The sequence below is a fragment of the Candoia aspera genome, chromosome 1 (assembly GCF_035149785.1).
Source record: "Candoia aspera isolate rCanAsp1 chromosome 1, rCanAsp1.hap2, whole genome shotgun sequence".
NCBI lineage: Eukaryota > Metazoa > Chordata > Lepidosauria > Squamata > Boidae > Candoia > Candoia aspera.
This window is the reverse complement of record NC_086153.1, coordinates 9041701-9068148: the sequence shown is the minus strand read 5'-3', so window position 1 is coordinate 9068148 and position 26448 is coordinate 9041701. Positions and strand designations below refer to the sequence as shown.

The following is a 26448-nucleotide window of genomic DNA, read 5'->3' as shown; positions in this document are numbered from 1 at the left end:
GTTTAGTTTATTATGTTGATGCAATCCGTAAATCTTTAATTGGCCTGTAAAGTGTATTGTATCAACACAACCATTGTGTGTTTCACTTGTCCTGCTCAAGTTTCTCCCTAAGTAACAGACAGGACAAAAGAGAAGGAGAGATTAATTTGGAAATTCTTGCTTCCTTGTTGGAACATAAGCATTCAGTTCAACAGGCAGAAACAGTAAGGAGTTGAAACCACGTACTCCCACAAAGGAGGCATCCTTGGAGAAGCTGGCCAGAAAAGGACCCAGTGACCCTACAGTGCTTTCGTAAGCAACAGAGTGGCATGGCTTGTTCTGCCTCCTAGAATTCTATGCAAGGACAGGTGAGGGAGGCATTTGGTCTGTTAGTCCAATTGGTGTCCGTGCTAACGAGGCAAGGAGAACAGTGACAGATAGAGAAGAACTCGCAGCTTCTCTTAGGTCCAGCTTTCACACTGTGATGGAGGAAGAATGAGCACCCATCTGAGGACGTGCAGATGGGTTAAGACTGTATTTGTAAGGCCTGTCCATCACACTTTCATCCGTACTTCCGATTACGTGTAAATAGGGGTGGGAAACATTTGCTCTCTTTTTCCTAGCTATAGCCGTCTTTGCTTTCTTTGTGCAGGTCAGACTTTGGTTGAAATGAAACCATCCTCATCCTTCTGTAGTTCCGAAGATTATTTGACTTCTGAAGTTAACATTGACCCTCACATGGTCAGAGATAATGCTACCTTATTAAGTATAGTACCTGAAAAATTACAAGCGCCCAGGAACCAGTATATCTGCCCACAGATTTTACATTCCTCTTCTTCTCTCCCAACTCAGGAGTCTGAGTGATGGTTAAATTTCAACACTGGTTATGATTGTTTCATATGTGTTTGCTGATATCTCCTTCTGCTTCTGTCGATCTGCTATTTCACTAACCAGTTTCTTGTTAACTTCATCCCCACTTTTCCTTTGCCCTTCTTTTGGTCTTTCCAGGCCTAGGCTTTGGGGCTTTGGGTTCTCAGTCGATAACCTCTGTAGCGTCTCTAATCCAATTGGCCACAAGCTGCTGGTGCTCAGAAAGTCACCATTACTCCTGGGGAGACGCCTAGTAGGCTGTCTTCTCTTGTCATAGGAAAGTTTGCTTGCCATAACAACGATGACCAAGAGCAGGCCCACACAAATGAATGCAAGCACCCCAATTATGATGAGGCAAATCAGGATTTGTTGTTTGTAGTTTTCTTCACAGAGTTTGGTTTTAGTTGGATCCTCACCGAGAGTTGAGAGTTCAGGATCTGCATTAGCGAGAGCAGAGGAAGAGGACAGCCCCTCTGTTGGAAGTGTTGGAGATAATGATAGAGATGGAGAGGTGGGTGTCTCCGTTAGCTGTTTGGATTTATCGGTGGCAGTAGATTCAAAAGTGGCAATCTGTGTTGTGTAAGTGGTTGTCTCCTGTGAAACCAATGTTGTAAGAATAGCACTTGATGTTGGATTTGTTGGGTTTTGAGAAGTAGGAACAGAAAGATGTCCAGTTGTGGTCAAATAAGCAGTCACTCTTACTTGTGAGCAGAACGGAAGGACGAACCCCAGAAGGAATCCTAAGCACATGTGATCATACAGTCTCATGTTTAGGAGATGCCCGTGACCTGAAAAAAATGGCAAGGCAATATGGTTGAATTGGGTTTTGATTTATAGGAATTTTGGCTTTAGTTCTTAGAGCAATTTTCTGAAGATAACCTTTCACCATAAGCATGTTTAAATTACATAGTAGCATGTGGCATGCTAATTTACTTGTTTATAGGGAAAACTGAAAGGCACAATATTGCTGACTAGAATGGACTGATGTTCATCCTGATTGCAGGCTGAGAGATAATGGGTTTCACCTATAAACCAGACTTCCCCAAGCTGTTATCCTCTGGATGCCCCACCAGTCTTCTTGACTATGGTGACTCAGAATTGTGGGAATTAATGTTTCCATATGTTTTAAGAGAGAAATGGGCTGAGGAAGACATATGCAAACAGCACAAGACGTAAGGCTGATCACACATAAGTCAAGTTCTAGCTTTCAGTCACAGTAGATATTTGGAAAAAAGGGGTGGAGGTTAATTGTAGTGTCTTAGGATTTGATGAAATTGGAAGAAATGTCCTGGCTGTTTGATACCTCTCTTGCCACCCCTACTTCCGCTGATTGAAATTCTGGGCATCGTAGTCTCAACACATTGGATAGGGTAGCTACTGTATGCTGTGTTTCACAAACAGTATTAGCTCTCCGAAGGCTTTTCTCATCCTTGCTATTCTTCAGCACAAGGGACTGTGGATTAAATGTGAGCTTTTATACAGGCAAAGCATGGGCTCTGCCATTAACCTGAGAAGCCTTGCTATTTTAACTCCCCACCCCACCCCATTTGCACATCACAAGGAGGACCAGGATAACACTACGTAGTAAATGGGTACACATTTGCCACTGAGTTTCTCCAATTTTGGATCACAATTTTTTCCCCCATCACTAAGATGCAAAGAGGTTGGGTGGCTAACATTGTACTGAGAGCATCTGCAGATGTCTAACCTTACCATGCTTGATTATTACAGAGCTGTCTGTGTACTGCCTCTGCCAGCACAAAGCTCCCACTGTTAATTATTGTGCTGGATAGCAGAGTTCAGAATTTCACCCTAAGCAGACCAAAAAAAAAGAAAGAAAAATAACTCCTTATCCACTATAGCTCACTCTGACTGCATGTCTGTTTTGTTGGGAAAATGTTTTGCTGGGTTTGCCCTAGTTACTTTGACAGGTTCCTGATACCTTTCCAATTTCCAAGCTTTTCTCTCTCTTTCTCTTTTCCTGTGTAAATAACCTTTAAGATACAATTAGCAGCAGGCCCTGCTTTCTTTTTTCCCCAGGCTTCCTGCATTAAGTCTAAGCCAATCTCAGTAAGAGACTTTTGTTTCTTTTGCACTGTAAGCTGTAGCATGGGGCAGGTTAAAAGGAAAAGTAGAAAAATAAAATTGAGTAAAAGGTAATATAGACTTACCTGAAGGAGACATCAACAGAAAGTGTAGTTGTGCAAATCTGTGATAACCTAGCCAAGAGGTATTTTTCTCTGTCTACCGTGGCAACGCCTGGAAGCTGGGAATGTTTTTATATATTAAAAGTGAACGTGCCTGTGAAACATGGTGTTTAGTTCTCCATTTAGAAAACTAAACCACAAAGATGACACACTTCCTTTCTGCTGTAAGCATATTGTGATGTGTTAGAGGAAAAGGGGAAGGGGGGAAGGAGGAACCATCAGCATTTTGCCCAAATTAGCTGTCAAGATTGCAGAATAAAGCACAAAAACATCTCTGGGTTTGGGACAGAGCTCTTTATTTTGCTCAGTTTTAGTTGTGCTTGCTTGACACCAGGTCTCTCGTTTGCTCTTCAGATTCCAAGCAGCTGAATAGACTAATACGGCTATCCTTGTCGTGTGCCTTAGTTTATATACCTTCTAGTAATTTGAGACTACAGTCTGGTGTAGTGGTTAAGGCATCAGTCTAGAAACAGGGAGATCCTGAGTTCTAGTCCCGCCTTAGGCACAAAGCCAGCTGGGTGACCTTGTGCCAGTCACTTTCTCTCAGCCCTAGGAAGGAGGCAATGGCAAACCACTTCCGGAAAACCTTGCCAAGAAAACAGCAGGGACTTGTCCAGGGAGTGTCCAAGAAGTGGACACAATGGAACGGATTTTAAAAAAAAAATTGAGGCTGAGAAATGTCAGGCTTGCAGAATTCTGCATGTCACTCTGTCCTCCACATGTATGTTAGTTTGTTTACTGATTCCCCCAAAGTAGAGTTGATGTGCTGGATTTTGGCAGTGCTGCTGGTTCTCAGGAAGGAGGGAGCACATTCCAAGGAAGAGAAGAAGATAAGAAGAGGCACAATCCAGGAGGCAATGGTAGGAAAACGAAGAGGTTCAGGATAGCCCTGCCCTAGAGCTCTCCCAGGTTATTTCCCCTTAGGTTAGGTAGAGTAGCTTTAGTCTGGCAGGATTCTGTCTGTATGGTGTGCGCAAATAAAGAACTGAAGTTTGAATCGACTGATTCTTTGTTGTTCTTGGGCTGGGCCTGACAGCTGACCCGGATAAATGGGGGCATCAAATATATGGCATCTAGTGCAAGGGTGAACAGGTAAACTATTTAGGCCTACAGCTGGTCCAGCTGTTACATGGAAGGAGAAAAGGAAATGTAGGACCTATGGGGTAGCTGTTAGAAGTAGCATCCCAAAGAAGAGACAGGCGGAATACAGGCTATTGGCTCAGAATATTGTTTGTTTGTTTTAAGCCACAAGTTTGTATCTACACTGAGTAGAACTGAATGTCATCAATAGTGACCATTAGTGGATACTTTGCTCCAGGAAAAAAGGGCAAGTACAGTTAGAAATCACCTTCTCTTATACTCCATAACCCTAACCCTAACTGATGGTACAATAAAGTCCCCTGTGAGTCATGTTCAGTCCTGACTTCATGAACATCTTCATGTAATTTTCTTGGCAAAAATGCAGAAGTGGTTTGCCATTGCCCTCTTCCAAAATGTCTTTTCAATTTCCAGTCTAGCAGTCCTGGGGTTTCCTGGTGGTTTCCTAACCACGGTCTATTGGTCTATTACCTTATTTCGTTTCTGACATCGGTTACGTAGCTGGTCAAAAGGAAAGTCTCATTTGAGTCAGCTTGGCTCCTGGTGATTTCATGAACATGTCTGTGTGGTTTTCTTGGCAACAGTATGGAAATGGTTTGCCACTGCTGCCTTCTGGAATTTTTTTTTTTTACTTCCCAGTCTAGCGTACAGCACCAGTATTTCCAGTGGTTTCCCATCCAACTATTAACCAGGACTGACCCTGCTTAGCTTTTTTGAAATCAGCCAAGGTCTGCGAGGTGCTACCAGCTAGTTGGGCAGGTCTAATGGTGATTGATATAAAAAAACCACATTGCCTACCTTTGCCATGTAGATACACACACACACCATATACACACAGACAAACATGTACACACCAAAAAATGCTAAATCAGTTGAATAAATACTTCTTTAAAATCAGGGAAAGATGAGAGTACATTTTTATCAGATGAGCTCTCTGAATCTTAATGATAATCTTTCCAAATAAATTTCTGATGATATGCAGCTGTGGCATCAAAAGTGCATTTAAAAGCATTACACCCCAGTTGTAATTAGCCAGAAAATAATATTTTTCTAATCCTAGAAAAATTTCAGATCTGGCCGTATTATTTAAAATGTTACAAAAAGATTCAGGAGATCCTCAACTACTCCAGTGTTAATGTACTACTACTATTTCCCTGGATGCGTTGGCGCTGCGGGTTAAACCGCTGAGTTGCCGATCGGAAGGTCGGTGGTTCGAAACCGCGCGGCGGGGTGAGCTCCCGTTGCTAGTCCCAGCTCCTGCTCACCTAGCAGTTCGAAAACACGCAAATGTGAGTAGATCAATAGGTACCGCTTCGGCGGGAAGGTAACGGCGTTCCGTGTCGTCATGCTGGCCACATGACCCGGAAGTGTCTACGGACAACGCCGGCTCCAAGGCTTAGAAACGGAGATGAGCACCGCCCCCTGGAGTCGGACTTGACTGGACTTTACGTCGAGGGAAACCTTTACCTTTTTACTATTTCCCTAAGGAATCCAGATTTGGTTAATATCTGCAGGTATATGTCTATTGCCCTAAGTATCTTTAAGACCTCCTTAGTTTTTCCTCCTGAAACAACTGTGAAGTTTTTAATTAAGCAAAGAACTACATTAAATGAACTTGTTTGATATCCTGAAAGTATCTAAATATTTCTGCTCATCTTCTATTCATTTGGATTCTCTTGGACACATCCAATTAAGTAGCAAGATGCCACATTTCAGGTCCCAGCAAATTAAGTGTCTGAATTATAATCTCATTAAATAGCCAGGCTGGTAACGGAAATGCCAGTAGTTACTTAATTACAGCAGTTCTGCACTTATAAATGACCTCATTTTCATGTTTAAGCACGGGCGTAATGTGAAAATTTGCAGACTACACAATTCAATAGGGATTTCATGAGGAATTCTTGCTGAGAGCTAGTTTCTGGTTTGTTGGTTTGTTTGTTAATGTCCAGTGGGCCCGATTTTTAAATCATTGATGGAATAATTCTTGCTTTGTTTTGTTATTTCTTTTGTTGTGGTGTTTGAAGTTCTGCATTCATCACTGAACTTTTTGGGGAAAGTGCGCGTGCTTGCCGCTTTTGAAACTATTCTTGCCATCATAAAGATTTTCACAGGAGCACTGATGCAATGTTTGTTTGTTTGTTTGTTTGTTTGTTTTATTTGTTTTCTATCCCGGCTTTATTATTCGTATAAATACCTCAAGGCAGCGAACGTTTGTTTGTTTGTTTGTTTGTTTATCCGATTTTTATCACCCCCCATCTCCCCCCTAAGGAGGGACGCTGCGTGGGACATACCAAATACTCTCATGCCATGCCTGATTGGCTTTTGGGCTGAGAGCGACTGTAAAGTAGGCCAGTGGTGGCCTGAGTCTGACATTAGATTTCCTAAATACTAAGGAGTAGTTCATGGCACAGGGGACCCTCAGACCCAGAGCTCCCTGATTTGTAGCTCAGCTCCATGTATCTGCTGCCAGTTCCCTGCACTGATAACGCCTTTTCCCTAACAGATGCAGTCTAAGTTGGGCCTTGTTCCTGGATTGCAGAAGTCAGCTGACTCAGGCTGAAGAGACTGCTTTTCAAGTTTGAAAATAGAACATTCTCAGTAATGTTAATACCTCATAGCACTGTCTACAGCAGATTGCATTTCTTGGACTTCTTTCTCGAGGGGGGATGAAAACTTTGCTATCAATTTTATTCCTGCATATTCTTAACTTGATGTTTAACATACGGCTGTGCCTCTCTTTCTGTGGCCATATGGCTGGGGATGTTGGGAATTATATTTAAACAAGTCTAGAGGGCACCAGGTTGGGGAAGGCTGCTTCTGGAAGAGGTAACCTCTTACTGTTAGTTGGCTTTATTTGATAAAGTAGTTGTAACTATAATGTTGACCAACAGTCGTAGGAAGGTAGCCCCCCCTCTTATACCTTTCCAGAGAATTTAGCTTTTCCAGAAGGCCTTGGAACTTGAATATTGTGTAATTCCCAGCACCAGGAATGGAATTACTACTACTGGGATTAATTGTACCATATGTATATGTTGTTTTAGATTTTATTGTATGTGATTGTATTATTTTATTGTTCCATTGGTTCTAGCCTATATACCTCTTAGAAGCAGTTGACTAAATTAGTCTATAAGTTCACAGATAGATAAATCAGACGTTTTATTTCCCTTGTTATTTCTTTTCCCCCTTCTAGGTTTAAGACCGGCCAGATCAACGGTGACCTGCTGATATATCATGTTTTGTTGACGCTGAAGCCTTACTATGCCAAGCCGTATGAAATTGTAGTGGACCTCACTCACGCTGGCCCCAGTAACCGTTTCAAAACGGACTTCTTGTCCAAATGGTTTGTAGTTTTCCCAGGGTTCGCTTACGAAAACGTCTCTGCCGTGTTCATCTACAACTGCAACTCGTGGGTGAGGGAGTACACCAAGTACCACGAACGGCTCCTGACGGGCCTGAAAGGCAGCAAGAGGCTCGTCTTCATTGACTCTCCTGGGAAATTGGCCGAGCACATAGACCACGACCAGCAGAAACTTCCAGCTGCTACCTTGGCCTTGGAAGAAGACCTGAAGGTTTTCCACAATGCCCTCAAATTGGCCCACAAAGACACCAAAGTCTCTATTAAAGTAAGTCTCGTACAGGTAGCCCTCGCTTAATGACCGTTAGTTGAACAACAGTTCAGAGATACGACAGGGCTAAAAAAAAGTTACTTACAACCTGTCCTCAAAGTTACAATGGTCATACCACCCCTATGGTCACATGATCGCGATTTGGGAGCTTGGCAACTGGCTCTCGTTTACAATCGTTTGCAGTGTCCTGCGGTCACGTGTTTGCGATTTGCAGCCTTCTCAGCTGGCTTTCAATCTGAAAAACCAATTGGAAACAACTCACTTTACAGCTGCCATAAAAATGGTCATAAAATCAAGTCTGGTCACGTGGTGCCTCACTTAACAACCACACTGTTTAGCGACTGACATTCTGGTCCCTATTGTGGTTGTTATTCGAGGACTACTTGTACTCTGGTCTGGACCCCCAGTTACTGTACCTTTGGCATTTACAGCAGCTTTTCTCCAACCTGGAATCTTGTAGTAGGTGTTGGAGTATCATCCTCCTAATTCTCATTCAACAGATCAAGAACCAGAATGTCTGGGGATTACTGGAATTGTAGTCTAGCCAAAGTTTGGAAGATTAAAGGAGGCTAGAGTCATACAAGTTCTGCATTTACAGAAATCAGAATTTGGAGCTGAGCGCACAATTCACATCCCTTTTTTACTGTTTGAAATATAACACATGTATCTATAAAACCAAAATGCGCATGGCTACAGATGTTAATGCGTTATAAACATCTACCCAATATGTTTTTCATAGAGCAGTTTGGGGATGGCATGATGTTATTTTTTGAACTTACTTGTAATAGATTAAAATAAGAATTTTAACTGGGTATTTCAATTCTAAAGGGCTCATATGATAAACAAATAGCACTTTTAACAGGTTCATGTTATAATGCAGGTAAACTATGCTTGACACGTGGCAAAATTAGTAAAGATGTTATGAGAACGAGCAGGGAGAAAGCATTAAGCCCACACGCTGAGATGAAAAAGTTCTGATCCTGAATTGTAACAAACTGGTTATCTTCGGTCATGGTTTTTAGGCAAATAAGGATAAAAATAGAAGGATAGCTGCTCCATTTCATCGCTTTTCCATTCACAGAGTTCAGGAGTTTGTGTATTGATACGTCTTAGGTGGGTGGCTATTCATTGTCATAAAGTTTGGCATAATCGTTCAGCGCCTGCAGCTTTAACTTTCTGGTTAGCTGTAGTAGTACAGATGAAAGAGTAGCGTACCATTCGAAGCAAATATTTGTAGCTCAGGGTTGAACTGTGAAGTCCTTGGTGTTCTCTGAGCCTTGTTGTTTTCTTGCAGACGCTTCATTGCCAGACTAGGCAACGTCTTCAGTGCAATAGTTCAATAGTTCAAGAGCAGTGTATTTTCTGCTCTAAAAAAGTTGACCCTTTAAGAAGAACTGATCTGGATTCCAGCTGATTATGAATCTTGTAATGATAAAATATGTCCATCCCTATTCTAATGGTTGTCGTCCTGCACTTTTTAAAAACATTTACTGTATAAAGAATATTAAGGCCTATTGCTGGGGGAAGATGTCCTTTTATCTCTGCAAGGGCATGCCGTAACTGATGCCATTTGGGGTGCCTTGATTTTCTTTTCTCCCACGCATACTCAATGCCTCCCCACAGGTTGGTTCCACAGCTGTTCAAGTAACTTCGGCTGAGCGCACAAGAGTCCTGGGACAAACAGTGTTCCTGAATGATATTTACTACGCTTCTGAAATAGAAGAAATCTGCCTTGTGGATGAAAACCAGTTCACCTTAACCATTGCCAATCAAGGCACACCTCTTACTTTCATGCACCAAGAGTGTGAAGCTATTGTACAGTCTATCATTCACATACGGACACGATGGGAATTGTCCCAGCCTGACTCTATACCGCAGCATACGAAAATCCGTCCCAAGGATGTGCCGGGAACCCTGCTGAACATTGCGCTGCTTAATCTAGGGAGCTCAGACCCAAGTCTACGGTACGTATCGCTGTCCTTCCTGGAGGGATTTTAGCGGCCTCTTTTTGGAGTCCAGCTATACCAGTGTTTCTGCTGGCTGGCAATATTGGCTGGGGAATTCTGGGAGTTGAAGTCCATACATCTTAAAGCCACCAAGGTTGAGAAACACTGAGCTATACAAACTAGGAGTGTGTTACTGTACACAGCCAGAACTTCTTCCTCTTCCAGACTTTTTGTCCTTAACTCAAACTAAAAACTCAAACTGATTTTTTCCCTTCCCCTCCTTTTTCTTCCTATTATGCAGTTGTTTTCAGTTCACTGAAAGCTGTTTCTGTAAAGTGTATTTTTTGGAGGGGCATACCTCCAATTCATGCCTACACTGATTTTTATGCCTCAGTCTGATTAACCAACTTGGAAGCATTTTGATTAACTGAAAAGGTTGTTGTTGTTTATTCATTTAGTCGCTTCCGACTCTTCGTGACTTCATGGACCAGCCCACGCCAGAGCTTCCTGTCGGTCGTCAAAACCCACAGGGACGAGTCCGTCACCTCTAGAATATCATCCATCCACCTTGCCCTTGGTCGGCCCCTCTTCCTTTTGCCCTCCACTCTCCCTAGCATTAGCACCTTCTCCAGGGTGTCCTGTCTTCTCATTATGTGGCCAAAGTATTTCAGTTTTGCCTTTAATATCGTTCCCTCAAGTGAGCAGTCTGGCTTTATTTCCTGGAGGATGGACTGGTTGGATCTTCTTGCAGTCCAAGGCACTCTCAGAATTTTCCTCCCAACACCACAGTTCAAAAGCATCTATCTTCCTTCTCTTAGCCTTCCTTATGGTCCAGCTCTCACAGCCATATGTTACTACGGGGAACACCATTGCTTTAACTATGCGGACCTTTGTTGTCAGTGTGATGTCTCTGCTCTTAACTACTTTATCGAGATTGGTCATTGCTCTTCTCCCAAGGATTAAATGTCTTCTGATTTCCTGACTGCAGTCAGCATCTGCAGTAATCTTTGCACCTAGGAATACAAAGTCTTTCACTGCTTCTACATTTTCTCCCTCTATTTGCCAGTTATCAATCAAGCTGGTTGCCATAATCTTGGTTTTTTTGAGGTTTAGCTGCAAACCAGCTTTTGCACTTTCTTCTTTCACCTTCATCATAAGGCTCCTCAGTTCCTCTTCACTTTCAGCCATCAAAGTGGTATCATCTGCATATCTGAGATTGTTAATGTTTCTTCCAGAGATTTTAACTCCAGCCTTGGATTCCTCAAGCCCAGCTTGTCGCATGATGTGTTCTGCATACAAGTTGAATAGGTAGGGTGAGAGGATACAGCCCTGCCATACTCCTTTCCCAATCTTAAACCAGTCCGTTGTTCCGTGGTCTGTTCTTACTGTTGCTACTGGGTCGTTATACAGAGTCTTCAGGAGGCAGACAAGGTGGTTCTGATTAATTGATTGGTATGTTTTAAAAAGCCTTAATTATTTGAAATACAAACATTAAAAAAAAAGCTGGTGGTTTGCTGGCACTCTTTCAGAAGAGACATTTCTCATTCGCCCTCCATCTCCCCCTGTGTCTTTCATCTCTCGCAGGAGGGAATCCCTCTTTTAAGGTAATGCCACAGATAGCACTTGCATATGTCATCTAAAAATAAAATATACAGTTTTCCTTAGAATGATACTATTCTCTCATCTGTTATTCCTATGTGGATTTAATCAATAGCCTAATGGAGAGACCCTCCAATGGCTGACCAAATAAGATCTCTGAGTTGATTTGGGGGTCAGAAGCCAAAGATCCTGATATCAATGTTAAGAAATGTTCTGCTCATAAACTTTTTAGATCTCACTGAGGAAACTTTTTTAATGCATTCCTTATTTTTTGTTGCAGGTCTGCGGCCTATAATCTTCTCTGTGCCTTAACCTGTACTTTTAATTTAAAGATTGAAGGCCAATTACTGGAAACTTCAGGTCTCTGTATCCCTGCAAACAACACCCTGTTCATTGTCTCCATTAGTAAGACTCTGGCAGCTAATGAGCCCCACCTTACTTTAGAGTTTTTGGAAGAATGCATTTCTGGATTTAGCAAGTCTAGTAAGTGATATTACTTTACTTCTCCTGTTTTTACAAGGTAATAACCATGGCTTGACAGCTCCATTGAGAAAGTCAGCAGTGTAGGTATTGGGGATAAATGGAGTGGGTGGCTATATTAAATAATAATAAAAATAATAATAATAATACAGGGAATCCTTGCTTAATGGCCATAGTTGGGAACAGAATTTCCATCGCTAAGCAATGAGATTGTAAAGTGTGACATCATATCATTGCATCACTTAGCAACAGCAATCCCCATTGTCATAGTTTAGTCAGGACCTCCTTGCAACTTCCTGCCAGTTTGCAGCAAGCAAAGTCAGTGGAGCCAGCAGGAAGTTGCAAGCCCCAGGCGCTGGTTTTAACCTTTAAAGCCTTTCATGGCATCGGACCAGGCTTTCTGAGGGACTACTCTCCCCAGTTACATCAGTCCACCCCATCAGATCTCACAGAGAAGGCACGAGGTGGGTACCATTGGCTAGGGACCTGCATTTGGTGGGTCCCAGGAGATGTGCCTTCTCTGCTGTGGCACCCACCTTATGGAATATCCTTCTCCCCAAGATCAGCTCAGCTCTATCCCTTCTGATAGTTCAAAAGGCCCTCAAGACCTGCTTGTGTGATCAGGCGTGGGGCTCCCAGGGAACCAGAGACTTGCTTAGATGGCTCCATTGTTGAGGGGGCCATTTTTATCCTCCCTCCACCTATGGTTTGTATCCCTGGTTTTTATGGTATTTATTAATGTGGTTTTCATATTTTTATCTGTTGTTTTTATATCTGTCATGTTGTCTGATTGTTGTACACCACCCAGAGTGGCATTTTGGTGAGATGGGCAGCTATATAAATTTGTTTAATGAATAAATAATGAATAAAATAAGTTTCAGTTGTCTTCCTGCTTTAGAGCAGCACATTGTTCAGTGGATTTCTTCCCTGAAGACAATATTAAGTAGATGCTGCTAGAATTATGCTTTCTGCACCAAATGTTAATTTCAGAGTTACTTTAATTAGCAAGAAAGAAGCCAGCTTTGATAGCCAATAAGATATTCCCATACAAGAATAATTAAGATCCACTTTCAGTGTGATAATATTACAGATTATTTTGAAACATTTGCTAGCAGAACTCCTTAAGCAGGGACCAAAACGTACCCTTGCACAATGCTCCAAGTCTTTGGGTGACAAGGATAAAAGAAATCGAGCCCATAAACCATTTCGGTCAGTGACCCATAGCTAGTAAAGATATCTGGATGAAGACTAATTTAGATCAAATCAAACAATGTTTTCCTTCATTTCTTTTAGACAAACAAATGTGGTTAGGCTCTGTCTCTCCTTTAATAAGATAGAACCTTGTCATCTCAATGTAACTTGAGGAACCTTGATGAGCCCCACCAAACACCTGCTTTTTCTCTATCAAATGCTCCCCAGCTAAAATTCTTACCTGCTCTGCTCTTTTAGGGTTAAGATCAAAGAAATAAAAGAGGGGAAAGGAGGGCATTCAGATATGCCACCTTGGTGGGGGCTGAACTTCAACTTGTGGTACAGTTGAATGCCCTCCCATTCCCTCTTTTATTTCTCCGAAAAGTACACAGGCTTGGGCCAATGCCGAGGGGACACACTGCTGAAATTTGCATCCCTCAACCCAGAATATGAAATTTGGGAAGTCATGATGCATGCTGCTTTCATTGAGAAGATACAACTTAATCACCTGCTCATTTTCTTCTGGCCCAAGTTGTAGTAGAAGCCTGTTCCCTCCCCCCGCCTACCCCAGCAAGCATAGCTCTGGAAGCTCAAAATAAATTTCCACCTCACAGCTATTCCTGCTCTTCCAGTGGGGAGTGTGGGTGGAAGAGAAATGGAACTCTGTTGCCCCAGTGTTTAGAATTCAGAGGCACCAAGAAGAGTGGGCTTTAGAGGCTCACCGGACAACCCTGTGACCTGTTGAGTCACTCTTTCAGAGGAAGGTAGTGCAGTCTGATGTGACCAGAATGAACATTAAATTTTAGGCTGACCATATTTTTTTTACCGCAATGCTGGATGGTCCCGTGATCATCTATATATCATAAATAGAAAAATTATTGTAGTGGCAAACGAACTTCAATAATAAGTCAATATTCACTTACCTAACCAGACAAACAGAATGACCAGAGGTGGGCAAAAAAACAGTGGGAGCGGGAGCGACTTCCGACTTCCTGCCCATTGACTTTGCTTGTGGGAAGCTGGCAGGGAGCATCGGAAATGAGGATCACGTGACCGCGGGAACACTGCAACGGCCACAACCTTGCAAACAAAATTGGTCTGAACATCATGGAAATTTCAATTCCACAGGAGTAATGGGTCCCGGATTTTTTACGCATTCTTTAAGTTATCGGATTCTAGGTACTTTGATTCAAAAAGGGTTATGGTATGATGCACTGTTTGGGTTAACTTGAGGGTACAAACAGACAAACATATAAATACAGTGAGAGTTTTAGTAGTGTATAGATGGAGTGGGTGTGCGAAGTTTTTAAGACTTGTCTGGCCTGTTCCCTGGCGTTGTTGGGAAAATAATTCTGTATGGTCCAAGGTAAGGGAAAGAACCAAGAGTCCTTTGCCATCAGTGTAACTCCCCACCCAAAACAACTCTCCGTTGGGAAACCACCCTGAAAATGTCTCCCTTTCTGATCTTGCTGAAGGAATTCAACCCAGATGACAAAGTCAGGACTGTGTTGTCAGCCATGCTAATATTTGGACAGCCTTATCCGTAACGCCTGGTCTATGTGTTGTTGCCTTTGAAGGTATCCTTCCTTTGATCTGCAGCCAAAGGGCCACTCAGTTTCGTTGTAGAAGGCCTGGGGACGTTGTTAGCTTCTCTCATCGTTCAGCCATGAATCTCATACTACATTTGGAGACACTTTCTCACTCAAAGGCAACTGGCCTTTCAAGAATGGAGAGCTCAGACAGTAACATCACCCATACAGAACCTCTTGGCAGAGAGAAATATTTATTTGCTGTCTTTCCAGTCAATTTTGCTTTTTTATATCTACCAAGCTTTGTTCCAGAAGTTAATTGCACAGACTCCTATCCTTTCTCACATGCCTCTGTTTGTTTATTTGAATTTCAGGTATTGAACTAAAACACCTCTGCCTGGAATATATGACCCCCTGGTTATTGAACCTGGTCCGCTTCTGCAAACATAATGACGATGCCCGACGCCAGCGAGTCACAGCGATTCTTGATAAGCTTATCACAATGACAATAAATGAGAAACAGATGTATCCTTCCATTCAAGCCAAGATATGGGGTAGTTTGGGACAGGTACTGCTTTGGACTGATTCCCCCTCTTGGTTTTTGATGGAGGAATGGACAATATATGTTCCTTGCTGTGACTTAAGTATCCTCCGAAAAAGCCATTTCTGCCATGTCCTGGTGAAGTTATGGAAAGGACGTATGCTAATATCAGTCCCTTCCACTCAGCCCAAATCAGTGTCAGGCTGAAAATGGAAATCAGTGAGTAGTATTTCTCCCCCCGACCTTTCATTTGTTCTCCGTCCTTTTGTTGGATAGTTCCCTGTTCCAGAGTCGTCATTTTCCTTAGCATTCCTCCCACATGGTTGCTGGGTCTGCTTGTTTCTGCAACCTGCTCACCTTGTTCATACAACAAAGCTATCATTACAAGATAAGACAAGGGCTCTTATTTATCAGCCGACTGGTTGCGGAGCCTGACACTGATTTGGGCTGAGTGGAAGGGACTGGCCCAAGGTCACCCAGCCAGCTTCTGTGCCTAAGGGAGGACTGGAACCTGGGCCTCCTAATCCTAGCTCCTAATCCAGCACCTTAACCACTGCACCACACTGCTTCTTGAACTGAGGGAGAGGAAGTAGCCCAGGCTTCCATGCCTGAGGGAGGGCTAAAACTTGGGGATCGTTACCCCACTTTTTTCCTGTTCAGAGTAAATGATCAAATACCTTTTAAACATTAAACATTTCTATGGCATTTATTTGAGTTTGACTTTCAGGAATCGCCAGTTGTGATATTGTTGATAACAGGCTGGTAAGCGAATCAACTTTCACATCCAGAAAGATCTGGCGTTTTTGTCAAAATCAACCTTCCAGCTTGATACAGTTGTGGAAATATTTGTTATTTCCAGGGGTGAAATTCATGGAGGCCTAGTTTAGATTATCTAGTTAAAGAATGGACCCTTCTTATCTCTTTATTTTAGGGGGCTCTCAGCACTTAACCATCTTCTTATGATAAAAATAATAAAAACATTTGGAAAAGTAAAATTGAGTCTGTATTCATACTATATTTTAATCCAAGTAATGTTTATATATACCCATCTTTAAACTTCCAGAACACTAGTTTAGTTGTATATGTGACTCAACTTTTTGACAGGCACTTAATACTGAATGATGCTAGCAAGAAGTTACTTTATTTAACATAATGTTTTGTATTAGATTTCTGAATTCACAGTCCATTTCTATGAACAGTAAGCAAGCCAATCCTTTAATGGTCAGGGAAGATCGATGTCTCCTTTACTTAGCTGATGTTAGATGATACCATTCAATTTACATGTTTTTCACAGCAGGAGGCAGCTAACTGCCCTTGGCTGATCTCAAAAAAATTAAGCAGGGTTAATGCTTGGGTGGAGACCACTAAGAAATCCCAAGTTGGTAAACTAGAGTGAGATGTCAAAAAAAATATATATATCCTGGAAAAATTGATAGCAAATCACTTCCATAACATTGCTAAGAAGTCACTAAGAGTTGAGCGTGACTCAGGAGAGTCTTGACTTCTTTAATGTGGGCCTAAATAGAGAAATGTGACATGTCCCGAAAATCCAATGTGTTTATCATAATGTGACCAACGTAATATTTACAACATCTATTTTAGGAAAGCAAAAGTTCTGATATTTTGTGCAGAGCCTCCTGTGACATGTACTGATTTCATTCTTCATTAGAGAATTATTAGGCCACCTTTCAGTGTAAAAGATCCAGTTGAAGTTCTTAAGTTACTGAACACAGGTGGTGTCTTGCCTTTTCAACAGATAACTGATCTGCTTGATGTGGTGTTGGACAGTTTTATCAAAACCAGTGCCACAGGAGGATTGGGGTCCATCAAAGCAGAGGTCATGGCAGATACAGCTGTTGCTCTGGCTTCTGGAAACGTGAAGCTGGTTTCCAGTAAAGTAAGCATTCTCCTTGAATTTAACTAGTTAACACCTTCTCTTCAGGTGTGGATGGAAATCAGTGAGTAGCATTTCTTTTCCCCCTTTCACTTGTTCTCTGTCCTCCTTTTGTTGGATAGCATGGAAAGTGCTAACTGATTGGTACAAAACAATGTTCATATTGAAAAATACTATATTAAATGCAGTAAAACTGAAGTGAGCCTGCTGAGTCAGTGCAATATGCTGTAGCCGGGCAGCTATATGATTCTGGGAAGCTCAGAAGCACAACTTTAAGGCGTTAGCTGACTCCCTTGTGAGCTGACGTCAAGAGCGCATATAAAAGTATTCAATTTCAATGGTGTAGATCACATTCACTGAACTTGTTACCTCCTTCTCCTCAAGAACAGGCTCAAAGAAAACTATTGTTCTCTTTAAGCTGAAGCTGGATTTCCATACTGTTGATGGGGTAGCTCTTGAAACATTGCTCGGTTGGCCCTTCTGCCAGTCACAATCCAGTAACATCTAAACCCATTGGAACCCTTTTTTAAAAACTTATTTTTTATAGTTCATTTGTATTTCACATTTCTAGAGCCACACAACTTCTTGACAACTCCGGGTGGCACATAAATTTAAAACCAAAGAAATAGAACAAGTGACAGGATCGTTATAGAAGAAGCCCAAAACGAAGCCAGTGATCTTCCTGAAGTTCTGAACTCTTCATTTGATCATTGTACTCATAAGTGTAGGATTTAATGTATGGGGGAAAGAGTTCGTTCTCAGAAGGGAAAATCTTCATCTGTTCCTCTTTACAGATGTATTCTTTATATAGCCTACAATTGAAGCCCAAAGGCTTTCTGGAAGAAGCAGGTGTTGAGAGTTCAAAGGTTCAGAGGAGTGAGAAGTGGTACTTAATGGGTATCTCAGGACTTTATTATGTCCATATGAATAATGAGAAGCCAGCCCTCAAGATAATTTGAGAATCTGCATCAAAATACACCAAGATTTCTGTGATGCCCCTTCCCCTGGGGAGGCTTAGACTGACTTTTCCACCTCATGCCTTCCTTGATTTAGAGATAATCACTCCAGTTCCACTTAGGATTCTCTTGTTCCTAAAGTCAACTTTTTGTTCTTGTTTCTAAAGTGCCTTTTAACTAAAAATGACTGGTTGCTTCCTCTCAGGTAATTGGACGGATGTGCAAAATAATCGACAAGACTTGTCTCTCTCCAACTGCTACATTGGAGCAGCACCTCATGTGGGACGATATTGCCATTCTAGCCCGTTACATGTTGATGCTGTCTTTTAACAATTCCCTCGATGTGGCCGCACATCTCCCTTACCTCTTCCATGTTGTTACTCTGTTAGTGGCCACTGGTCCTCTTTCTCTCAGAGCTTCCACCCATGGCCTGGTCATCAACATCATTCATTCTCTGTGCACTTGTTCACAACTTCACTTTAGTGGTAAGTCTTTAACTAGATTTATTTTAAAACTAAGTTACAGCTCGTTTTGCTTAATATCTCTTTTCCAAGCAGCTGACTCAGGACAGATTGAAACAGTTAGCACACTTCCCCATAATCTCCACTGTCCAAGTCTGGACCTTTTAAATTACCCACTTAAGTAGCAAAAGGAGAGCTTGCTTTGAACAGGTAGCTCAGCTTTCCTCAGTTTGATGTCCTCTGCATGTATTAGGAGGTCTGGAAGTTGAAGTCCTAATACCTCTGAGGACATCAGTTTGCAGAAGGCTAATCTGGATTAGCAGTGCCAGATTATAAAACTCTGTTGGTCCGTTGCCCCTGTCAGTTCATTGCCTCTTTGCCTCCCATATTTCATTTCTCTTTGCTGCTCACGGTAACTGCCAGTGCCCCAGCCATTGAACTGGTTTGCACATAACGCACTGTAGTGGTATGTGAGAAAGACCTTGAGAGATGGGGCGAAGAGATGCTGCCTAGGGAATGTTCAGATAAAAGAGGGCATAGCCCACAGCTGCATGATGGGAGGAAAGAGAGGCTCAGAAGGGACCCTCCCTAGTTTCTTGGGCTGTAAAGAAGACGGTGTACAGCAAAAGATTTGTACTTTCAGACTTGCAAGATTCTGTTAATGTAGCCTTACAGTAAAGTAGACTCATCTGATCATGTTTCCTGTCTGGTTACCTGGGAAGGCTGACCCTCATCCACCTGCCATACTTGTGTATGATGTGCAAATCAGGCCATGGTGGCTTGTTCAAGAAATCATGATTCCATCCTAGTTTATCATAATGTAGGAATGTAGCATACAAGTTGAATCCAGATAAAATTAATTACATTTAGTTCCAGATCAAATCAAGTAGAGTTAAAGCATAGTTTAAATTGTCCCACTGCTTTAGGTGGAAGCTAAGGTCAGCTGACTTAGTCTGTATCCAGTCGTAAACCTAACCCTACCTTTCCTTCTGATGTGCATGAGTTTGCCTGCATGTGTAGGCAAATACAAGTAAACAAGAACTAAAGTGGTGTCCTTGTGTTTATTTTCTTTAAAATGGGGATGGTGCTAATATCATGAGAAAGGCTAGGATAATTTTTGTGGTGTCACAAGCTGCTGGGATGCACGCATGCTTTTGTTAGATAGGATGTACTCATACAGACCCTCCAGTGCTCAGGGACCATAAATACATCAGTTCTGAATCCATACTAAACTACCATCCCCTAGTGGTGGATTGTGGGATGATAGCTTTTCAGTGGGAAAATATTAATTTCTGCTATTCTGTGCCAAGAAATTTCAAGGAGTTGACAATATAATAAAATAAAAAAAGGTAAACCAGTCTTTAAAAAACTCAGATAACAATCCTAGCAGAATTAACAGTGAAAAATAGCACTAGGGACATAATGCTACTGAAGCTGAGTCCTAGACAAAACGGCAGAGTTAGTACTGTCCTCACTTTAGCCCTGCTTAAAATAACATGAAGACATCAAGAGTCATGAATTAAATTGGGATTCCTTATTAGCCACTCAGCCACGAGGTCCAACTTCTTACATGTACCTTATAATTGTGAGAGGAGGGCATTAAATATCACAGATGTCTTTTTAAATTCATCATTCATGATTTAAGATCCAGTGCCACTAGCGGTTTTGATTTTTACCCAAGCCTTTGTCATTTCAGTATATGAAGAGAGCTATGGAATCCTTTGCTCCATATTTGCTGGTCCTTCAAGCCTCCCTGATAGCTGACCCCCATTTTTCTAACCTTCTCATGTTTAAATATTCAAGTCTCACGTTTAGATGCAGGTGATATATATTTTGTGCTTTTCATAAAGTGACATTTTAATGGTGTCTTTGAAGTCCCTGAACAAGCTCTAAAGAGTGTGGGATCAATCCAGGCCCATCTTCAACTGTACAAATTAGCACTGTAGAATACAATTTAGAGCCTGCCATGGCTGTAAGTTAGGAACGCATGCAATGTTCCGCCACATTTAAAAGTAGAATTGTTGACAAGGTCTTGTGCCTGTGGTTAAGTGACAATACAGTGCTGCAGAGATCAGTAGCGGAGAAAATGTGAAGCAGTTAATCAATTTTTAATCTCATTTTGTGGAAGGGCCATGTAAGCATGCATTTATCTATCTATCTATCTATCTATCTATCTATCTATCTATCTATCTATCTATCTATCTATCTATCTATCAATCTATTTATTTGTCATATTTCTCTACTGCCCGTCTTGTATTATTACAACATTATTTAGCATAGGGAAAATGTTACTTCCACGTTGTGGTACATAAGGGCAGCACATGTCCCTTACGTAGCCTTTCATTAACCTGACGTTATGCTGCTGAAATTTGGTGATGAAATTAACATTTTCTGGTAACATGACTTCAAACCAGATCAAGAGGTGTTTTTGAGGTGTGTTTAAAGGTGGGAGTAGTTGTGATTTGCCCCCTAGAAGCCTCCAGTTTCCTTTCCTACCGTTTGCCTCGCCCCCCCCAAAAAGGCCAAAATTTTTTAGCCAGACTCTTTCCATTACGTACTTACAGATGGCCACTGACACATAAATGTATGAGTTTGCTGGTAGCTTCTCCTTCTCCTCTTCTTCCTCTGTCTTCATGTTTGCACTGAATAACAATAACTATATAGACCTGCCATGCCAGCCTTGATCAAATATCTTCTCTGCAAATAAGCCTCTGATCGGAAGGTCGGCGGTTCAAATCCGTGTGACGGGGTGAGCTCCTGTTGCTAGTCCCAGCTCCTGCCAACCTAGCAGTTCGAAAACATGCAAATGTGAGTAGATTAATAGGTACCGCTTCGGCGGGCAGGTAACAGCGTTCTGTTTAGTCATGCCGGCCACATGACCACTGAGGAAGTGTCTACGGACAAACGCCGGCTCTTCGGCTTTGAAACGGAGATGAGCACCGCCCCCTAGAGTCGGACACGACTGGACTTAATGTCAAGGGAAACCTTTACCTTTACTTATGAGACACTAGCTCTGTTTGAAATGTCTTCGTTATGTTCCAACTTCTCATTCCCCAGCCCCTTCCCAGCATCTTTTACAAGCTGATCAAAAGGAAGTTTGTTAAACTGGGCTGTGGTGTATGCCCATCAAGCTACCCTGTTTAAATCAAAGTGCAGGCAATCTTTGAGGGCCAGTGATAACATCTGGAGTTATAAGAGTAAGTTTTGGGCACACTCCCAAAATGACTGCGGTGGGAGCTTTCCTGCAGACACAGTGGAGCATGGGCAGTTATAAAGCACCTATATATCAAAAGGGGAGCCGGTAGTTCTTTATTCTCATTTCCTCTGGCATCCTGATGCGCTCCTTTTATCATCCCACTTTCCTTTGAATTGTATTTTTCTGGCGAGATAGGAACATTTCCACACAGACGAATGGGATGCAGTCATCCAGAACCCACTGTGAACCGAACCGAACCACACACCAAACCAAAGATCAGCCAACCACATTTTAGACAGCATATTCGGTGAACCGGGCAAACACAGAACATTGGATTAGCTTAATAAATTATAATTAACCATTAACATGTCATGTGATCACAGCTATTGAATGTAAAAGAGGAGGCAGAAATAGGGTGCAGGCAGGTGTAATCAATCATCAGTCTACACAGTGTTTCTCAACCTTGGCCACTTTAAGATGTGTGGACTTGAACTCCCAGAATTCCCCAGAAGCATGGCTGGCTGGGGAATTCTGGAAGTTGAAGTCCACACATCTTAAAGTGGCCAAGGTTGAGAACCCTGTCTAACAGGATCTGTGACAAGCCTCTTTGTGAAGAGCAAGTTATGACAAGGTTGCTTAGGTTCCCTTGTCTCTTCGTCCAACCATTTTATCTCGGTGGAAGGGAATTTAATTTTGAAGAATGACTTAAAATAATAACTGCCCCCGATCTCCCAGAAAGTTTTATATGTTTCATGGGCAGCCAGCATACCTGGAGTGTTTTTTTTCCTAACCTGTGGGACCTTTTACTGCTGAAATTTGATGCTTAATTAATTGCCTAATAATGGTACAATTTCTAGTGATTTATATCAAGTGCAGCCTCTGTAGTTCCCAAAAGGTTGTCCTGTCTCCTTTAGAAGTTAAGTCTCTCAAAGAGCCAGAAAATGGTATTTTGAGAAGTTCTAACATTTCCAAACAGCAGGGTGTGGAATTATAATCAGAACAAAGTATCATGATTATGAAAGAGCAGTGTAAATAATTGTGTAAAGGTGTAGTTCTCGTCAGAGTTGGAATAGCTGAGTGCTTTTATCGCTTTAGAATTCTGTACTATAGGTTAAACACCTGTACCCCTACCCCAGTTCTTTTAAGTCAGTGTAGAATAGCTGGGAAAGATGACTTGGAAAATAAGTGTGATCAAGACAATGCCTTGAATGTCCTCTGTGTGTGATTCAAGGGGTAAATGTTACATTTTTTAACTCCAGCGTAGCTTCCTCTGACATGGCTGTGCTGGATATCATATTTAATTTCACATGTTAGTTATAGGAACATTAACTTTCCTATAATTGCACTTGCAGGAGTCTTATTAAAAGTACTGTTGAAAAACAAAAAATGAAAGCTCCAGATTTCCCAAGTCCACGCATCAAATGATGCAGGGCAATGATCAGCTGATTGGATTGGATTTCTGAGAAGTACACATACTCATTTTAGAACGCCCAGAAAATATAACATGCCATGATCTTGTGACTCTGATTAGCAAATTGTTCACGTCAAGAGACTTTTGTCTCATTAGGTCATCCAATATGTCAAAATTCCCCCTGCAGAAATGAGGAAGTGACCCTGGCTTTAAAATAGAAGTTCCTGAAACAAAATGCATTTGCAAATGAACTGACACTGGGTATGGATTCATAGAAGTGTAGGCTGCTTGTTACAGTTACGTTTTGACTAGTTGCACTGGGTTTCATAGTTTATTCAACATCTGTGAGGCAGCACGCAGCCTCTGAGGCAGTTAGGTTAAGAGAGCGATTCAAGGCTGACGAGTAAAAAGGCAGACCATCAAAGGCAGGAATCCCTAGCTGCCTATTTGTCAAAGGCGGCAGGGAGCACAATCTCAGGCCTTATGGCCAAATGCGCCCCCAGTCCCTATTATTCTGTTTTGGCTCTAGAGCCTCACCCACAAACCACAATTGATTTCCCGTCGCTTTGAGGCAGGAACCTCAACAACAACAAAATAGGGAAGATCATCAAAGGTGGGATTCATCTGCAAAGGAGCGTAAAGGAATTGGTTTATCTGGACCCCTTTCTATCTGGTTTTCAGCCTAGGCATGGAACCAAGACAGCATTGGTTGCTCTAGGCGAGAACCTTTGTTAGGACCTAGAAGGGGGTAGAACGCACCTCTTGGTCCTTTGGGACCTCTCATTGCCTTCAGGACTGTTGACCATCTGCAAAGGTTTGGGGGCAGAGGTTCTTACAGTGGTTCTGCTCCTTCCTCAGTGGATGACTACAGTTTGGGTGGGGAGGGAGCAGGTCAAGCCAGTGATGGCTCTCATGTGAAGGCCCATAGAGGTTATCCTCTCCCCACTACTTAGGAGAGTTCATCCAGAGGTTGGGGGTGAGGTATCTTAAGTTTGTTTATCAAATTTTTATTTGATAAAAAATTGTTTATTTTTATTATTTTATTTATCAAATTTTTATCACCGCCCATCTCCCACTGAGAGGGTGTCACGATCACCACTGGGATGCTTGTGACATCGCAATGGCTCGCATGACAATACAGGGAAATGGGTCCCTGGCGGATTAAGGCAAAGGCAACCATGAAACACAAAAGAAAGCAACAGGTGCTGGAAACTAAGTAACAACCGAGACCGGCGGCGCGGAAGACAGCGATACAAAGTTGCCAACGAGCAATTGATTAAACAACAAGAGAGGCGCGCCCGAGCTGTCAAAGGATTAAGAGCCTGATCGCCCGGCAATGAATCGTTACCGTTCAGGAGGGCGATCGAGGCGACGCCAGGGGCACAGGGGGGCTTAACGACCTCTCACCTGACAGGGACGAAACCGGTGGGACACACCTGGAATAAGGTGGGGTGGAGTGCTGACCGGCGCGGGCTATTTAAATCCCGTTCCGGCGCGCTCCCCTCACTCTCAGCTTTTTAAAGTCATGCACTCTGTTTCTCAATAAAGCCAGAACCTAAGCCTACGCTAGTGTCTGTGACTTTACTGGATCGCAGGCAGAGCCTGACAGAGGGACTCTAGGCGGTTGATGATACCCAATTGTATAGAGTATCCCCGTTCACCCAAGCAGGTAAATAACTGACATAATAAAAAGAAACATAGAGGACATCCCTTGACAACCAAGGAACCTTGCTTCCCCACAGCTCCTCCACTGATGGTGCCTGATATGATAATGCAAAACGTGCAACTTGTTTGTGCATTGTGGGCTTGCACATCTGAATGACTGAGTGGCTGGTTGGTGACACCCAAGGCCAGCAGAAAAATCTCTGTATACGGAGTCTAAAGTCATCGGCTTGGCTTTCATGAATAGGCATTAATATAGGCCAGACCCCACAAGGTTGTGTCCCAAAATGTGTTTGCATTTCAGTTTTAAAAGATGGAACTGAAATCCAAGTCTCTGTTCCTTTTTCAACAGAGGAAACCAAGCAGGTTTTGAGACTGAGTTTAACCGAGTTCTCGCTACCCAAATTCTACTTGCTGTTTGGAATTAGCAAAGTGAAATCGGCGGCAGTCATTGCATTCCGCTCCAGCTATCGGGACCGGTCATTCTCTCCTGGTTCCTATGAGAGGGAGACATTTGCACTGACATCCCTGGAAACAGTCACAGAAGCATTGCTGGAAATTATGGAGGTATGGCAAGGAGGTCGAGGTATGCATGTGTAAGCGTGAGTTTGATGTTAGGGTTGTAAAATACAACTTGCAGATAAGTCAAGTAGGGCTTTAGTGCATTGATTCTGGGAAGGGCATCAGAGTAATCAGTGTAATCAGAGTTGAGATTGACTTGTGTTTTGAGGTGGGTTTTGTTCTGATGTATATTTCCATGATCCATTTAGTTTTCACGGCAAGAATACTGCGGTGGGTTGCCTTTACCTTCCCCAGGGATCGCATTTAGTCTGACCTCTCTGTCATGACCTTCCCGTCTTGGGTGGCCATTCACGGTTTAGCTCATGGCATCATTGAGGTGCTCAAGCTCCAGCACCACGACAAGGTAACGATCCTTTGCTGAAGGCGAAGAGGAACTGAGGAGCCTTATGATGAAGGTGAAAGAAGAAAGTGCAAAAGCTGGTTTGCAGCTAAACCTCAGAAAAACCAAGATTATGGCAACCAGCTTGATTGATAAGTGGCAAACAGAGGGAGAAAATGTAGAAGCAGTGAAAGACTTTGTATTCCTAGGTGCAAAGATTACTGCAGATGCTGACTGCAGTCAGGAAATCAGAAGACGCTTAATCCTTGGGAGAAGAGCAATGACAAATCTTGATAAAATAGTTAAGAGCAGAGACATCACACTGACAACAAAGGCCCGCATAGTTAAAGCAATGGTGTTCCCTGTAGTAACATATGGCTGCGAGAGCTGGACCATAAGGAAGACTGAGAGAAGGAAGATCGATGCTTTTGAACTGTGGTGTTGGAGGAAAATTCTGAGAGTGCCTTGGACTGCAAGAAGATCCAACCAGTCCATCCTCCAGGAAATAAAGCCAGACTGCTCACTTGAGGGAATGATATTAAAGGCAAAACTGAAATACTTTGGCCACATAATGAGAAGACAGGACACCCTGGAGAAGATGCTGATGCTAGGGAGAGTGGAAGGCAAAAGGAAGAGGGGCCGACCAAGGGCAAGATGGATGGATGATATTCTAGAGGTGACGGACTCGTCCCTGGGGGAGCTGGGGGTGTTGACGACCGACAGGAAGCTCTGGCGTGGGCTGGTCCATGAAGTCACAAAGAGTCGGAAGCGACTAAATGAATAAACAACAACAACAATATTTCTATGATAAGAAATAAATAAGAAAGTATTAAATTAACCTGACTGAGATTTCATGCTGGCTGTTGACAGCCTACATATACAGCAGAGTAAAGTGGTGGAA

At 42.5% G+C, this 26448-nt stretch overlaps 2 protein-coding genes and 1 long non-coding RNA gene across 4 annotated transcripts in view; 1 reads left to right on the top strand and 2 right to left on the bottom strand.

The window, feature by feature from the left end:
- Window positions 1–26448, bottom strand: part of LOC134493060 (uncharacterized) — an 80891-nt gene that overhangs the window by 13828 nt on the left and 40615 nt on the right. The window lies entirely within an intron of this gene.
- NF1 (neurofibromin 1) overlaps window positions 1–26448 on the top strand; it is a 199532-nt gene that overhangs the window by 134315 nt on the left and 38769 nt on the right. For both annotated transcript variants that reach the window (XM_063297286.1, XM_063297277.1), the window contains 7 exons: window positions 7345–7777; window positions 9404–9744; window positions 11606–11808; window positions 14900–15093; window positions 16823–16963; window positions 18122–18401; window positions 24999–25213. In XM_063297286.1, coding sequence (XP_063153356.1) covers window positions 7345–7777; window positions 9404–9744; window positions 11606–11808; window positions 14900–15093; window positions 16823–16963; window positions 18122–18401; window positions 24999–25213 — 1807 coding nt within the window. The remainder of the gene's footprint in view (window positions 1–7344; window positions 7778–9403; window positions 9745–11605; window positions 11809–14899; window positions 15094–16822; window positions 16964–18121; window positions 18402–24998; window positions 25214–26448) is intronic.
- On the bottom strand, window positions 540–3134 carry EVI2A (ecotropic viral integration site 2A). The gene is made up of 2 exons (XM_063297074.1): window positions 3021–3134; window positions 540–1637 (listed from the first exon to the last, which is right to left on the bottom strand). The coding sequence occupies exons 1-2, from the start codon at window positions 3031–3033 to the stop codon at window positions 847–849; spliced, it is 804 nt and encodes a 267-aa protein (XP_063153144.1). The 5' UTR covers window positions 3034–3134; the 3' UTR covers window positions 540–846.